The following is a 16,793-nucleotide window of genomic DNA, read 5'->3' on the forward strand; positions in this document are numbered from 1 at the left end:
CTGTAAGTGGTTTCTGTCAGACCTTATGATTCTTCCTGGATGCCTCAGGGAAAGGGAGAAAGGCTGCCTACCTCCTAGGATAATAGAACAAGGAATTCTTCTGGCTGGGTTAGGTTTGGAGACCCTCTTAAATGGGGATAGCATTGCTTAGCAGGTATCTACACTGGAGGCAGGAATGAGATTCCCAGCATGGGTAGATGGATTTGTACTAGTGGGCTTAAGCTAGCATGTAATGCTGCTACACTAGTCGAGACTTGGACTAGCCACCCAAGCTCAGACCCAGAGAGTCACATGTGTCTATCTCTGGGAATATGGAGGCTCATTTCCATCTGCAGTGTAGACATAACCATATAATGGTTAATTGGTGTGGAGGGCAAAATTGTCTACAAATATCTCATGAAGGTAAATACCTAAGCGGGAGAGGAATCATACAGGGTGGCATAAGGGGGGTTCGGTGGGAGCAGCAGATTGAAATTAAGAAAGGGAACATTTAGGTTCAGTCTTAGGAAAAAATCTTGCCAGTGAGCTCTAGGTGGGTGTGGAATAATCTCTCAAAGGGAGCAGTGAAATGAGGGGTGAAAGGGACACATGAAACTAGACTGGACAACGAACTAATCCAGTCTAGGGATAGGTGTCTTCCAGCTCTAACATCTGTGATCCTTTGAAACCAGAAGGCATGAAAGTAAAAACAAAAAGTCAACAAAACCTACTCTGTTCCGTTGCTGAGATGGTGAGTGGAAGGGTCAGGAGAGCTGTGAATGCGTCCGCATTGGCTTTTCTGCCTGTAATGAGCACGGGTGGGGCCAACAACTGAACACTAGCTGATACCACCAATTTGCTTCCGTAGAGAGAAGGTCTAGAAGGATAAAGCTCTTACCTTTAACAAACACGTATGTCGTGGCCACGAGGTCTTTGTTAGAAAGGAGGTGATTATAACCACAGGTGAAATAACTGGTGTCCTGGGCTATGGTATTGGTGATCGTGAGCCTGCTGCAGATCTGCTGTTCATTGTCTGAACACGTCTGCTCAGAGACAGTCCACCTGTCACTGTCTTTGTGTGATTCATTTCCCCATAGCCAGGTCATGGGGGCTGCTCCCCTGTCAAGAGAACACACAATAAAGATTTTGTCATGGTCTCTGGCATAATGAGTGGAATAATCGACATTTCTCAGGCCAGGTTTCATAATCTTGTCATGCAGTGAGGAATGATAAAGGTCTTTGTGATGTCTTTTTATGAGCTGCTAGCTTTTCTAGCACCTTGCGGGAGTTAAGGCTTCAGATGGCGTTACCCTGTCCCCTTCCCTGCAGCACCAGACATTTCCTGAGAGAAGCAATAGTAAATGCAAGACCATTTCCTACAGTCTGGGGGGACAATGAGCTTTTCAATTTGAGGGAACAATGTGAACAAGAGCTCATTTGAACTGGCTAAATTTATTGCTGTAAAAACATTAGAAGGCCTCAGGTACATCTGTAAACTTCTCCTGAGTTGGGCTGTCTGCACTTTCTGCCAGAGCAGTTAAACCCTCTTTGGTTCTCCTAACACTGAGGTTAAGGAAGGGAGAGAAAAGACCACATATGTAACTCCATGTCTTCCCTCTTCTTTAATTAGCAGTGACAGCACTTTGTTTGTGTGAGGTGTCTGGAAGAAGCTGGATTGCAGATCTTATGACATATGCTTGTATCAGATACAGTTTGTCTGTTTGGCCCTTCACTGACCTTAGAACACAGGAGTTACCACAGTATGGCAGATACACCGTCTCATCCATCTAATGTAGCATCCTTCTCTGATGCCTGGTACAAGCCACGATGTGCACCCTTAAATAACCTAGGGCTAGTAGGGTCTGATTCAATGGGAGTGTTTCCTTTGACTTCAGTTAGCTTTGAATCAGGTCCGTAATACAGTCCTGTGGCATGGGATGTGCAGAGCGCACTGCTGCAGGAAGAGATCCTGGAGGCTTTGTGTCTCAGGGAGGCAATCTAGGAAATGTGGAGAAGAGAGGCCAGAGTGGCCCCTGCTGCAGGATGCATGAGACCAGCATGGAGAGGGAGGAGTCCTGGACCAAACCTTCCCAGACACCTGTGGAGAAGCTAGGGCTGGCATTAGTTCAAAGGAGTCCTCTTTCTCCATAGGTGCAAGGGCAGGATGGGAAGCTCCTTCTGCCTTTCCCCTCTCTTTGATAACTGCACCAAGCAAGACCTGGGCTGGCCTTTAATGTTAAAAGGACGCTGTGTTCACACCATCCTTACTCAGTGGTGGTCCATTGGCTTCAGCAGAATTTACTTAAGGGAGGATCAGTAATGAGCTCGGGATTTTCTTCACTGGGAGTAGCAGTAGGGAGAAAACACCATTCAGGGCATATCCGTTCAGTGCAAAGGCACTTATGCTCCCCAGGCATTGCTACTACATTCTGCTGCGAGTTGGGGTATGTCTACACTTGTCCCCTAGTTCGAACTCTACACGCGGCAGTGAAATGGGAGTTCGAAGTAAAGCCCTTAATTCAAATTAGCTGGTAAACCTCATTCCAGGAGGAATAACAGCTAATTCGAGTTAGGGCTTTACTTCGAACTCCTGTTTCACTGCCACATGTAGACGCGGGCAGTTCTTCTGGGCTAGTCAATTTCCAAAATGGCAACCGCCCGGGAACATGCTAATGAAGCACAGGATATTTAAATCCCGCTCTTCATTTGCAATTTCGGTCGCCCTCATTAGCCTCCCTTGTTTGAACTAGGGGGCTAGTGTAGACGTACCCTTCGTGTTAGTGAGCTGCTCTACAATCTCTCTCTGAAAGTCTGGGCCAGTCGCCTCACACTTGGGTGCAGCACAGGAGTGTGTATCTGCTGGCAAGGTCCTGCTGCTCCCAAATATAAACACCCTCATGGCTCTCAGCTCTGCCTGCCCTTTCCTGAAGATGAAGATGGGCAGAAATCTGGAGGCTCTTCCTAGCATGTGGGTAAATGACACTGCTGGGTCCAGGTGTGGCTATCTTCCCTGATGGGCAACCTCCCCCTGCATCCAGAGACTCGGAAACCCCAACCTCATCAATCACACCAGCTTCCTGTATGTAAATGCAGAGAGGAAAGAGGCAAGACAAGCTTATTGTCCAGGCTTTTAGGGGGCTGGTCAAACCAAGGGCTCTTTTCCTGAGAAGGAATTCTCCATTTCCATCTCTTCTTCCCAAGCTCATGGCAGAATGACCACCCTCCGGAAGCAAAGGCCTGTCATTGCTGTGCCACAGGAAAACTAGAGGGCACAGGAAAACTACTGCTGGGTCCCCTCAATATCTGCACTTACTACATTACCCAGGTATGCTTTCAGCCCAGTGTCGGAGGAGTAGAGTAGCATCTCCACACCTTAGAAGCAGCATGGTTTAATGGCTAGAGACTCAGTCTGCCTATTGTGATACTTGTGCTCTAGTCTTGGTTTCGCACTGATGATGGGGGTGGTGTAAGGATCCCCCCAGAACAATTTCACTTTGTAGTTCTCACAGCTATGGTGCTCCACTATCTTGCCACCATCCCAATGCCCCTTTGAAGACAGGAATGATTTCAGATTATGTATTTTATGTGACTTCATTAAACAGGGTGTTTGTGTGTGTGCACAAGACATGGCACTGGGCTAATGAGGACCCGATGGAAGTCGTCTGGCACATGAGTCACAGGCAGGAGTGCCAGCCTGGGTACCAAGCTGTGGTAGAGACTGATTGCCTTACTCGTAGGCAGGTACAGGTTGTACCTCTACAATCCAGGATTCTCTGGTCCGGCAACATCCGTGATCCACATGACCATGGATGTTTCAGGATCAGAGAGTCCTGGTGTGCTGCAGTGGGGTGGAGGGCTGGGAGTTGGTGTGTGGCTCAACTGGGCCAAGAGGGAGGAGCCAGGAGCTGGCGTGCAGCTCAGCTGGGCAGTGGGGGAGTCAGGAAATGGGGGGTAGTATCAAGGCGGGACTGGCAGCGGGGAGCCTGGTCCAGAAAAATCCCTCATCTAGGACCAGTCAGGTCTTGAGGGTGCTGGACCAGGGAGGTCCAATCTGTAACTTTTCTCCTCTGTGCCTTAGTTTTCCCCCTGTAGGTATGGAGAATTACACCTTATACAAAGGGGTGTAGTGAAGCCATTATTGCTGAGTGTCTCCAAGGCACTCTGAGCGTGTGGAGCCACTCCACAAGTGCAAAGCATGCTATTTGTTTGTTTATTTATTTATTTGTTCTTTCATCTGACAATACATGGATGAGGCAACGCTCAAATAAATTAAAAAGCAGCCAATTTAAAAAGCAAAGCAAGGAGCCCATCTCTTTAATTAGCACACAGGTACCTTGTAGAATTCCCAGGCACAGAACAGCATGGAAAGAAGTAATGCAGCTGGATTTTTAAAGCACCATTTACGTTACAGTCATCACTAATGCCTGCAGCTTGCCAAGCTATAAATATTATCATAAGGTTGTTTTGACCTCATGAGGCAGTGCCAGCTGCAGGTATCAGGAAAGACTCTCCTTGAGCCACAGGCAATTGATGCCTGCGGAGGGTAGCAGGGTGCAGGAAGGGCCATCAAGAAGAACAGAGAGAGGCCATGACAAGGCACCCCATTTAGCAATTCAAATTGTGGTCAGAGCACAGGAGGGCAGCGTACTTCCTGACTGCTACCACAAGTCACCTATGCCTGGAGTTACATAACAATAGAACAGATTAATGAGTGTTTCATGAGAGATGAGTGGATTTACCTTCACGAAGGGCAATACTGGTTTAAATGGCCTGATTGGGACGAAATCAGAGGTGACATAAATATCAGTGAAAACTACAAGTTAGTAAAGCAATGAAGTGGCAAAGTGAACCTCAGCCAGTGTCATTTACAAGCTGACGGAGTGCTTGTAGGTTGGTGGCTGGTAAAGCAACCAATAGAACATGTCAGATGTAAAATAATATGTGTGTGTCTGTGTGTGATACTGACTGTAAGCAGGGCCGGCTTTTTGTTTTGTGTTTGTTCAGCACTTAGCACAATGGATCCTGGTCAGTGCTACAGCAACACGAAACTAAATAATAGTGCATGGCTCACTTTAACTTACACATTACCACCCCCTTGTACAAGGCTTTTAAATCTGATCATATTTTTCTGGTGGACATTTATGTTTGCTGCAAGCCTGCCCCCCTAATGTGTAAATCATATTCACAATTATTTACCCTGATTTATACCACCATCTCTGGGGCCTCCTGTCTAATCCAGCAGGGCTAACTTTTCACAAGGCTGAAAATTCCCCAACTCCCTGTGCATTTATTACTCCAGTCATCTGCCAATCAGCTGCAACCAAACACATTACAACCCAGATTTAGCACGGCTTATCGTCCATCTGAATGAAGTCTTGACCCCAAATTTGGTATTTTCCTGCATGTTATGCAAACTGTGTCAGTGGGTGAAAAATCTCCTTAATTTATGAACAACACTCTGCATTTTATGAGGTGTGGCTGTCTTTGATTTAAAGGATAGGATATATTCAAATAAGAAAGGACTTTAAATGTACATGTGCTGACTGCTATGTATTTATCTGTCATCTTACAGGCTAGACAGCATTTGGGGTCAGCATATATATACAAAGAGGGCTGGCTGATAACTGACTGGGTTAACCAGTCTATTAGGGTATGTCTACACAACCCTCCTAGTTCGAACTAGGAGGGTAATGTAGGCATACCGCACTTGCAAATGAAGCCCGGGATTTGAATTTCCCGGGCTTCATTTGCATAAGCCGGGCGCCGCCATTTTAAAATCCCGGCTCGTTTGAACCCCGTGCCGCACGGCTACACGCGGCACGGACTAGGTAGTTCAGACTAGGCTTCCTAGTCCGAACTACCGTTAGTCCTCGTGGAATGAGGAGTAACGGTAGTTCGGACTAGGAAGCCTAGTCCGAACTACCTAGTCCGTGCCGTGTGTAGCCGCGCGGCACGGGGTTCGAACGAGCCAGGATTTAAATATGGCGGCGCCCGGCTTATGCAAATGAATCCCAGGAAATTCAGATCCCGGGCTTCATTTGCAAGTGCGGTATGCCTACATTACCCTCCTAGTTCGAACTAGGAGGGTAATGTAGACATACCCTTACTTACACACATGGAATAAAAGAGAAAATTTGTACACAGCAGAACCGAACTTTGGATAGGCAAATCCTTATGTGAAAATCTTCATTATCCAAAAATGAGCTTTGTCTCTTGATATGATTCACCACCCACTAAGATAATGGAAATCTTTCAGTGTACTTCACAGAGGGCCTATTACAAAGTAGAGGGCCCTATTGATTTGAATAAGTTATCTCCCCTTCATTCTGTTAGACTAAATAAGATTCTACTCTGCATGAAAGTGAATGTCAGGGAAGCAGGGCTGGCCTTACCATGAGGTGAACTGAGGCAGCCATCTCAGGTGCCAGACCATGTGTGTGTATTTGTGTGTGTGTGTGTGTGGGGGGGGGGGTTGCCACTAAGATCCAGAGTATAGAAAATTGTGTCTGCTGCTGGTGCATATGTAGGTAGCCGAGCAGTACCACGAGAGGAGTAGAACAGGAAGAAGGCAGAATCGAGACCTTTAAAGTTTTGGCCCAAGTGAGGGGGCATGGGGGCATCATTTGAGCTCCCCGCCTCAGGTGCCAAAATTTTGTGAGTCGGCCCTGAAGGGAAGAATATAGCAAAAGCTCCCCAGCTGTGACTGAGGAGTACTCTCTTGATCCTGGGATTATTTTGTGCCAGGGCAGCCAATAAATACCAGGGAAATACCATTGCAAGCCTCACCTGCATGTTATGGCAAAGAAATCGCCTGCATGGATTACAATTTGATCTTCTGTAATGTTCAACTTTGGTTTCGGTAGTAATTCTTCCAGAGATAGACCTGAGCCAAAAAATAAAGAAGAAAATACACAGTTAGGCCTGTTTTCCAGTGCATACACACATTAAAGCAGACACAAGAAAATATGATTGATGCTTTCTGTAGTTCACTCTTCAAAGATAAATTCTTCTTTCACAAACATCATGTAACTCCACTGAAGCCAGGAGAGAATCGGCCCATTTCCTTTCCCAGTGTTTCCCAGTCCACTTCTGTCGACAAAACCCTGTAGTCTAGACACACCCTAAGAGACCTCCAGTGAATAATTCAAGTTGTCACATGAAACAATAGACATTAAGTGCATGTTTTCCTTTAATGAACTACATCAGTGGTCCCCAACGTGGTGCCCGCGGGCGCCATGGCGCCAGCCGGGGCATTTATGTGCGCCCGCTGAGACATCTGGGCTGGCTCTGCCCACAGCACATGCGTGGTGCCGGCCCCAGGCACGTGACACATGGGCGGCCCCTGTCCCGGGCACGCAGCACATGTGTGTTGACGGCCCTGGGCTCAGGAAGTGTGGGTGGTCCCTACCCCCGGGCGCGCGGCACATGCGTGGCCCCACCCCCCGAAGCGCGGTGTGTGAGTGGCCCCACCCCTAGACGCCCAACACATGAGCGGCCCCGCCCCTGGGCGCCCAGCAGCCATGAAAGGTTGGGGACCACTGAACTACATAAATGGGGAAAATTTCTGCAGGAGCAAGTGTCTTCCTTTTTTACGTCTGGAATATCTGGTCTATTAAAAAACAACAGCAGCAACACAACACCACCGCAATCTTCAGTATTCATAGAATCATAGAGCTGGAAAAGACCTCAGAAGGTCATCAAGTCCAGCCCCCTGCTCTAGGCAGGACCAATCCCAACTAAATCAACCCAGCCAGGGCTTTGTCAAGCCGAGACTTAAACACCTCTAGGGATGGAGACTCCACTACTTCCTTAGGTAACCCATTCCAATGCTTCACCACGCTCCTAGGCTGTGTCTAGACTACATCCCTTTTTCATAAAAGGGATGCAAATTAGATATATCGCAATTGCAAATGAAGCGGGGATTTAAATCTCCCCTGCTTCATTAGAATAAAAATGGTTGCTGCTTTTTTTCCGGCTCGGAGCTTTGCCGGAAAAAAGTGCCAGTCTAGACGCGGATCTTTCGGAAAATAAAGCCTTTTCCGAAAGATCCCTCATAAGGGATTCCTTATGAGGGATCTTTCGGAAAAGGCTTTATTTTCCGAAAGATCCGCGTCTAGACTGGGGCTTTTTTCCGGCAAAGCTCCGATCCCTTATGAGGGATCCCTTATGAAAAAGGGATGCAGTCTAGACACAGCCCTAGTGAAATAGTTTTTCCTAATATCCAACCTGGACCTCTTCCACCGCAACTTGAGACCATTGCTCCTTGTTCTGCCATCCATCACTACTGTGAACAGCCTCTCTCCATCCTCTTTGGAAGCTCCCTTCAGGAAGTTGAAGGCTGCTATCAAATCCCCCCTCACCCTTCGCTTCTGCAGACTAAACAGACCCAACTCCCTCAGTCTCTCCTCATAGGTCATATGCTCCAGCCCTCTAATCATATTCCTGAGTAATAGCCACAAATACTGCAGTGACACTTGCTTTGTTTGAGTTGCAGAGTATAGCAATGTTTCATAAGGCAAATTTGTAGCTGTGTTTGTGGTCCTAGCAGCAATGCCAATCTGTTACATGACTAGTGCACAAATCTCTCTCCTTAGGACAGTCATCATCTTTTAGTGGATGCTCTCCTGACCATTAAATTCCTGTCTCTTTAATAAATGGCAGTGAGGATGCAGAGAGCACGTTTTGTCCCATCAGTGTTAGTAAATCATACTTAGTATTTTTTAAAGGCAGATCTCAAAGTACAGATTGGTTAACATTATTACGCCTGTTTTACAGATGGAGAAATGGAGGCACAGAGAGGTGAAGTGACTTTGTCATGGTCACACAGTGGATCACTGGCATAGCATAGAGAAGAACTAATGTCTGTGGATTCCCACACCATGATCCATTGTGTACTGCTGCTCCTTTTTTTTTTTTGACAGAATCTGCCATTCAATTGTACTCTTAAAGTGATCCTGCCAACTGATTTCAAGGTCCAAAGTTTAGATTCTGCTTTAAAGGGTTTCATTAGACTTTGCCTAGATTGAAATGTTTGTATCCATGGTGGCTTTCAAGAAATACTGTTTTAAAAAAAAATGTAAACATCACCCTCTTATGTTGGGAAGCCAAACAGCAGCAGAATAGAAAGTGAAACTGGGAAGAAACAAAAGTGAAAGTGGCCAGACTAGTTGCCTTGCCCACACTGAGGGAAGAGTAATCAGCACAACCACAAATATGCTTAGATGTGTTTCTCGTTTTCCAGACTGATGCCACTGAAGTGTCATGTTTTCTTTCCCTGTATGCACTTCAAATCATTATCTTCTCCCCCATGTTGAGCTTGATAAGTCAGAAATCCTTAGTTTGGCTTATAACAAAGGCATTTTACTCATATGTATAGCAGTGGTAAGATATCAGACAAAGAGAAATAGCTTTCCACTGGATGAAGAAATGATTTCCCCCTGACACTCCCAAATTTCTCTTCTACAAAATTCATGGGAAATGGTCTCAGCACGGCATGTTCCCTGTGTGAAGAGTGACTCACTCCCACTTACAATAATCCAGCTTCTTTCATGAGCTATTCAAACTCCCATCAGAAACTCAGCAGAGGCTAGCTAATACCCAAGAGCACCAGCCTTCTAAAAACATTGCTAGACCCCTCAGTTGGTGATACCAACTGTCTTCTTCAACTGCAAGCTCCCTCAGGATGAGAAACTAAACTAGGATCTTGTCCACTTGTCTTCATGAGAGATCCAGGGCATTTTATTGCTACAGATATTACATAAGCTCCAGTGTCCTGGCCAAATTCCAAATTTTGCATTCAGTTTAACATGTTCTTCACTTCTTTGTCTGAAAATAGTTACAGCAGGTAAACTCGTGGGTGTACAATAACTGCTGGGTCCCACTGCAGAGTGAGTGAATTGGAGTAACACCTAAAGTGTATGTCTACACTGCATTCCTCTTTCAAGAAAGGAATGCAAATACAGCTGAGTGAAATTGCAAATGAAGCACGGATTTGAATTTCCCATGCTTCATTTGCATAATCGCGTCCGGGCGTTATCTTGAAATACCCTATTTTGAAAAAAGAAACGCTGTCTAGACGCGGTTATTTCGAAAGAAAACCCTTCTTTCAAAATTACCCTTACTCCTTATACAATGAGGTTTAAAGGTAGATAGATGGTAGATTGACGCTCAAAGTAAGCGTGCTGCTGGACCCATCTTTATACCCAGAGGGACCCGTATCCTCTTTCTTATCTAAGATGCCAAATTGTGTTGGTCCATCTTTGTGACGCCAGTTCTTACAAGGGAGTTTCAAGTTAATTTACACCTGCAAGAGAGATAACTAAATGGTGAGTACTGGACATTTTTTTACTGGGCGGGAGATTCCTCCCCCCGGGCAGTGTGTGTTCATATCAATATAGGTTTCAGTCAAGGGCACTCCTCTGCAGCCTCTTGGTCAGTGATTGGTGTATCTTTGTTTACAGCCATCCAGGGTCACAGCAGCCTGCATATCCGGGCCTTCTGTCAAGGATTTTACTGCTCTGTGTGCCCTGTATGCTCCAGGCAAGCAAAAATGGATGTTACAGGGGGGTTCCTGTCTGGCTACACATACCCAAAGTTATTCCTAAGCAGTAATAGTGTAATGTTCAGTAGGAGCTCAGGAGAAAAATGTTGTGAGGTAATGTGTTCCAGAACATCTTACTAACTGCCCAAGCACCCATTTTGGACACTGCTCAGTAGTCTGGAAATATGTCCTTCAAACTGAGCATGCTCTGAGAATTAACACAGTTATTAGCATAGTCACACTCTTTCTAACGTTTCCTTTGTATAACAACACCCACCTATGTAACTTGATACCTATTGTTACAAATCCACTTTTCAGCTACTTCAACACCTCTAGGACAATGCATTGCTCTTTTCAAATAGCAATCTGTTCAGGAACAACCTGTCAGTGGCCAGTAGGTTTGGAAATACTTGTTGGTTTTTCATTTAATTAGCTAGAGGAGCTTTATTTAAGTCCTGTGTGTACCTAGCTGGTTTTCTCAACACATGACCACTAAGGTGACTTAGGCTGGTTACACCGTGACTTTATCTAGATGTTACTTGGCTTTGGCAAGTTGGCACTACTGGTGGATGTGATAAATTCTGCACCTGGTCCCTTTGGTGCCTGCAGTGATTCTGAGGGCAAACATGGGGTTTCAGTGGCCCATTATGCTGGCCTTGTGCACAGGGTGAAATTTCACTTTTCATGTGTGAATGTAGCATTGTTACACTGGCTCTTAGTGCAATACTATTGGCACGTTCTTGGCTGACACTCGCTGATTAGATTTGAGCTGCTGGTGTAACTGGAGAGCAAGGCAGCTGTTAGGTTTTCATAATGCTTGAAAATGTTTTTGCAAAAGACACAAGTGTTTTTCAACGACAGTGTTTGTGTGTGAGCTACCTCTTTCACAGAGTTTGTTTTGGCATCAGGAAGCTGAAGAACAGAATAAACAATGTGTAATTTCAATGCTTTCGGGCCTCCTCCCCATGCAGAGGGGGGAAAATCCTTACCACACACACTTCACGACTGCAGCCAGGAAACAGCAGGGGTATTATAAACACAGCGTGTGCCCTCTCCTGCTTGCCAGAGCCATATTAGAAAGTGAATAGAAAAAAAATCAAAGGTGAAATGAAGAGGTGGGCCACTGGGAAAACTGAAGCCTCATTGAATTAGAATCACCAGATGCTGAAACTGGCAAACTGATCCTTCATTCAAGGGCCTGTCTTTGCTTCCACTTTCTGGATCATCACCCTGTTGGCCAAGAGACCATTTTTCTTGGAGGCGCAAGGCATGGGACATGGTAGGAAACAAGAATGGGAGTCAACCTGTTTTTATATTTGCTGTATTTATTTGGCGAGGCTCAGGGGGTTGAGAATCCGGTGGAATTATGAAAGCAACTTCCAGCAGAGAGTGGCAGGGCAAATAAGCTAAGTCATACTTAGCAAAACATACCAGAAGCCCCCCACCCCAAATACTGCATCCTAAGATTTATTTAGTTAGGGCTGGATTCTGGCACCCGTCTTCACACTGCACAATACTGTCAATGGGATCACTTGTTGCAGTGAGGCGCTGGGGGGAAGAACTGAGCTTTTAGGGGTGAGATGTGCTGCTTTTACTCTCCCTGATGAGCACTTACTCACAGGAGCAGGGCCACTGATGCCAGGCTTATGCCATCTCACCTTGAATGCCCCAACAGGTCAAAGTGAACTCAGTGTTTGCTTTTAAAAGTTCTAGGAAGCTTGTTCAGTGAGCTGCTAATTTATTAAATCTTAGATGGTAAATTCTGTTGTTGCCCTGCTTAGGGTCTTCAGGTTCGCTCTTTAGATTTTATGGCTTTATTAATAAACCTCTCAACATTTATAAAAAAAAATTAAAATCCCATGCACATCTGCCAGATACGTTACAGACTCTGCCTTGAAAGGCTCCACTGTGACTCCCGTAGGCATCACATCTACAATCCAATCTGCCTGGGCAGACTCATGGACCCTAGACGGAGTCCTGTTGAAGTCAATGGACTTTGCCTGCCAAGCTCAGATTGCAGAATCCAGGCCTACAATAACAGTCTTCTCTTCCCCAGTAAATAATTCTTGTCCTTCTCCTAGAGTACCAGGGGCATGGCGTTAGTAACAAGTGTTCGTGCCAATCACCTCATTACCAGAGCAAACCTACAATGCAGAGGAGGCAGGAAAACTGTCTCCACTTTGCACCATAATACATAAAAGCAAGAGGAAACTCATATCAGCACTGGAGACTGCTCCTGCCATCTTCTCAGCCCCGATTTAATGGTGGGTACACAGTGCAGAGGGGAATGGCAGTGAAGTTAATACAGCTTATATTAATTTCTCAACAGGGTTTGGGTGGGGAAGTGGGTGGCTGTACCCCTCTTACTTTTACCCCTTGCACAGATCTTTGGGATCTGGAATGGAAGGAGAAGCCAATGTTGCAGAATTGGCTGCTCCCCCATTTCCTTCTGTAGAACTAGGGCCCCATCTGTGCAAAGCAATCCTTATGCTTGCAGAAGTGGGTGACTGGGGCTCTGGGCAATTTAGTCTAGACTCAACACTTAAAAGAAAAAGAGAAAAGGGTTTTACTGTCGTAAGAGGATACTGATTTATGTGTATTACAGTAACGTCCATATAGTATGTGGTCAGGCACTATGTTAGATGTTGTACAGGCATAGAGTAAGAGACCGCCCTAGCCCCAAACTGCTTATAGTCTAAGGCATTGTCACCAACTCTCATGATTTTATGACATGTCTCAGGATAGTTGGTATTTTTTTCTTAAAGTCCCCATCCCTGGAGTCAGATGATTTGATAAACATCTCACTAAAAAGTAAGATTTCATGGTTGAGAAGAGCTTGAAAACATGAACCCAAGGGGCTCTAACATGGGAAGATAAATACAAAGAAATGAACATTTATCATTATTTTAAAATCTTGTGATTTATCATTGCTTGACAAAACAGAGACATGGTGGGGCTACAGGCACAAATAAGGGATATGACTGCATCTAAAAATCTCACAACTGGTCACTGGTTGGGCCAGGAACAGAACCCAGATTTCTCCTGGCACCCAGCCCAGTGTTCTTGTCACTGCACAATGCTGTTTCTTAATAGCCTATTCTAAAAGTCAGAGAGTTTTTTTAACAAACAATCTTTATGATGTTGAAAACACAAACACAATTCGGATTAGGCAAATGCCGGGAAACCAAGCTGAGTCAAATGCAAAGGTAATCCTGTAACTACAAACGGAAACAAATTATGTCACAAATTCTTTCACTTGTAATAATCCAAAGTCCAATTTGTTGTACAGGTCAAGTCAATTTTTAATTTATGATTTTAAGCATCCTCTGTGCAATGTAACTGTACAAACACCAGGGTAGCAGTCCTGAACAGAATACCACAAGTGCTTGGAGAGATTGAATATATGCATCTATAATAACAGGTAATGTCAATATGAATTCTAATTAAAGGATCCATATGTCCCTTTTATGTTGTTCAGCCCAAGGAAGAAAGGAAAACTGAACATAAAAGCTGGTCTAACACCTGCATCAGAAGACAAAGAATATTTAATAATCAGACAGAAGGCTGCTCTCTGGACAACTGCATAAAGCATTTTAGAACTAAGGCCCTGATTCTGCAAAGCCTCAATCACACAAATCGATTTATGCATATGTTTGAACTCAATAGTTCTATCTGTGTGTAAAATGATGCTCATATATATGTCTTTGTAGAATTAGGCCCTAGGAAATATAAGGTCCCACTAGAAATCACTGAAAATCTGATGGTTTCAAAGTTGATTTAAGGGGAAAATATATATGTTTTATGTTTTCTTTTAATTTAATTATTGGATTTTTATTTTTTTTAACACTAAGACACTTTATTTTAATGTGATTTGATTCTTTTATCTCAATTAGAAAGTATTTCTTAAAGTTAACGTACAGACTAGTTAATGTACAGTGCTTTGAAAAGTGACTATGAAAACAACACCATGGGGCTGTAAAAATAACATCCTGGGTTCTGGCTTCAGTGTCATCACCAGTAAATAAAGACCCTGCAGTTAAAGCATGGTGAGGCATAGTATGGCAGGAGCTCCAGTGGTGATGCAAGAGACAAAATAGATGTCAGATCCGTCTCCTATTGCTGTTTTGTCTCTGCAAGACTATCTGGAGTAAAAAGCAATATAATGTATGCCAGAAAAGTCAGCAAATCTGTTTCAGAGCATTCCTCTGATGTTTAAGAAGGTGTTATTTTCACAGTGGGATTTTAATTATCATAATTACACCAAAGGAGACCCTGCTCTTATTTGAGTGAGGAAGTTCTGTTTTTTGGTGAATAACTGTGTAGATGAAGACCAAACACCCATAATCATTTGTGGATTTAGGTTCAAGGTTCCCATTCATAGGAGGGCAAGGAACAGTTGTGTTATCTACACTTGTGATATTATCATGACTTTACAATATTTTCTATTTTTATCAAATCCCCAGCTCCTGAAGTCATATAATCAAGAGAGAATCTCAGCTTATTTTTTTTCTTTATTTCAAATAATTTTCTCTGGAACTTGTGGCCATGGAGGAAAGCATGAAAAGATGACCTGCAAAGTCTGAAAAATATCAGAAGGTAAATGAAGACCCCCCCGCCCCCCGCTTCCCAATTTTTAAAATCTTACTATTAATGCCAATCTCATGATTTTGGGGGGATGAGTTTAGAATGTTTGGGGCAGACAAACCTAGGGTATGTCTACACTACAGCACTAATTCGAACTAACTTAATTCGAATTAGTTAATTTGAACTAAGCTAATTCGAATTAGTGCATCTAGACCTAAAAACTAGTTCGAATTAGCATTTTGCTAATTCGAACTAGCATGTCCACATTAAGTGGACCCTGAACCAGGGTTAAGGATGGCCGGAAGCAGTGCCAGCAGGGCATCAGAGGAGGACTTAGAGCGTGGAGCTGCTGTCTCAGGCTAGCCGAGGGCTGTGCTTAAAGGGTCCCGACCCCCACCCCGGACAGACAGTTCTCAGGGGTGCCCCGCCTGCAAAGCAGTCCTGGCTTGGAGTGCCCTGAGTGCCCACACTTGGCACATCACAACACTCGGCCATCAGCCCGGCTGCACTTGCCGCAGGCTGCCCTCCGGGGGGGGGGTGTCATTCGGGGGGCTGCAGGAGAGCTTCCACCCCGAGGAGCCCGCAGAGCCACCCCAGTCCTCCCCATCAGGGGCTCGTACCCCATTCCTCCCTCACCTCCTTTCACTTACCCCTCCCTAGCCCCCTTCCTGATGTACAAAATAAAGGACACGTGTGTTCAAAAATAGAAACTCTCTTTATTGAACAAAACTCAGGGAGACTGGGAAAAGGAGGTGGGAGAGGGGAAAAGAGAGGGTGGGAGAGGGGAGGGCAACTAAAATGATCAGGGGTTTGGAACAGGTCCCATATGAAGAGAGGCTAAAGAGACTGGGACTTCTCAGCTTAGAAAAGAGGAGACTGAGGGGGGACAGGATAGAGGTCTCTAAAAGCAGGAGTTGGGTGGAGAGGGTGCATAAAGAAAAGTTCTTCATTAGTTCCCATAATAGAAGGACTAGAGGACACCAAATGAAATCAATGGGTAGCAGGCTTCAAACTAATAACAGAAAGTTCTTCTTCACAAAGCAAATAGTCAACCTGTGGAACTCCTTGCTGCAGGAGGCTGTGAAGGCTAGAACTAGAACAGAGTTTAAAGAGAAGTTAGATAAAGTCATGGAGGTTGGGTCCATGGAGTGCTATTAGCCAGGGGGTAGAAATGGTGTCCCTGCCCAAGGTTTGTGGAAGGCTGGAGATGGATGGCACGAGACAAATGGCTTGGTCATTGTTTTGGTCCATCCCCTCCAGGGTCCCTAGTGTTGGCCACTGTCAGCAGACAGGATACTGGGCTAGATGGACCTTTGGTCTGACCCAGTACGGCCATTCTAAGCTCAGAGCTCAGGATCGGGGCTCTCACTGGACCACCTTGATTTTCATGCAAACCTGCTCCTGGGTGGCCAGGCTGGCAGCTATCCTGCCCTAGCCGGCCACTTTCCTGTGCCTAGTGCGGACGTCGTGGATGAGGTCCACGATCTCCGCACTAGACCAGGGGGGCGCCCACCTCTTGCGGACCCGGGCAGGCTCCTGAGAGCCGCCAGCCTGGTCCCGGGAAGAGGCGGAGGGCTGGGTGGCAGCGGGTGGCTGGTTCGTGCCGTGCCAGGTGCAGGGTCTGCTGGCTGGGTGCTGGCTGGCTTGCACCTGGCACGGGCACCGTAGCCAGACCGTGCCCCTTTAAGGG

The 16,793-nt window shown here is 45.5% G+C and overlaps 1 protein-coding gene across 2 annotated transcripts in view; it reads right to left on the reverse strand.

Annotated features, from left to right (window-relative positions):
- The window catches only part of LOC102446651 (vascular endothelial growth factor receptor kdr-like), a 208,490-nt gene that overhangs the window by 141,634 nt on the left and 50,063 nt on the right, over nucleotides 1-16,793 (reverse strand). For both annotated transcript variants that reach the window (XM_075940856.2, XM_075940855.2), the window contains exons 2-3: nucleotides 6,766-6,862; nucleotides 878-1,098 (exon numbers count right to left, since the gene is read on the reverse strand). In XM_075940856.2, coding sequence (XP_075796971.2) covers nucleotides 878-1,098; nucleotides 6,766-6,862 — 318 coding nt within the window. The remainder of the gene's footprint in view (nucleotides 1-877; nucleotides 1,099-6,765; nucleotides 6,863-16,793) is intronic.

This window comes from Pelodiscus sinensis, chromosome 13, assembly GCF_052426305.1.
Source record: "Pelodiscus sinensis isolate ZL-2025 chromosome 13, ASM5242630v1, whole genome shotgun sequence".
Lineage (NCBI taxonomy): Eukaryota > Metazoa > Chordata > Testudines > Trionychidae > Pelodiscus > Pelodiscus sinensis.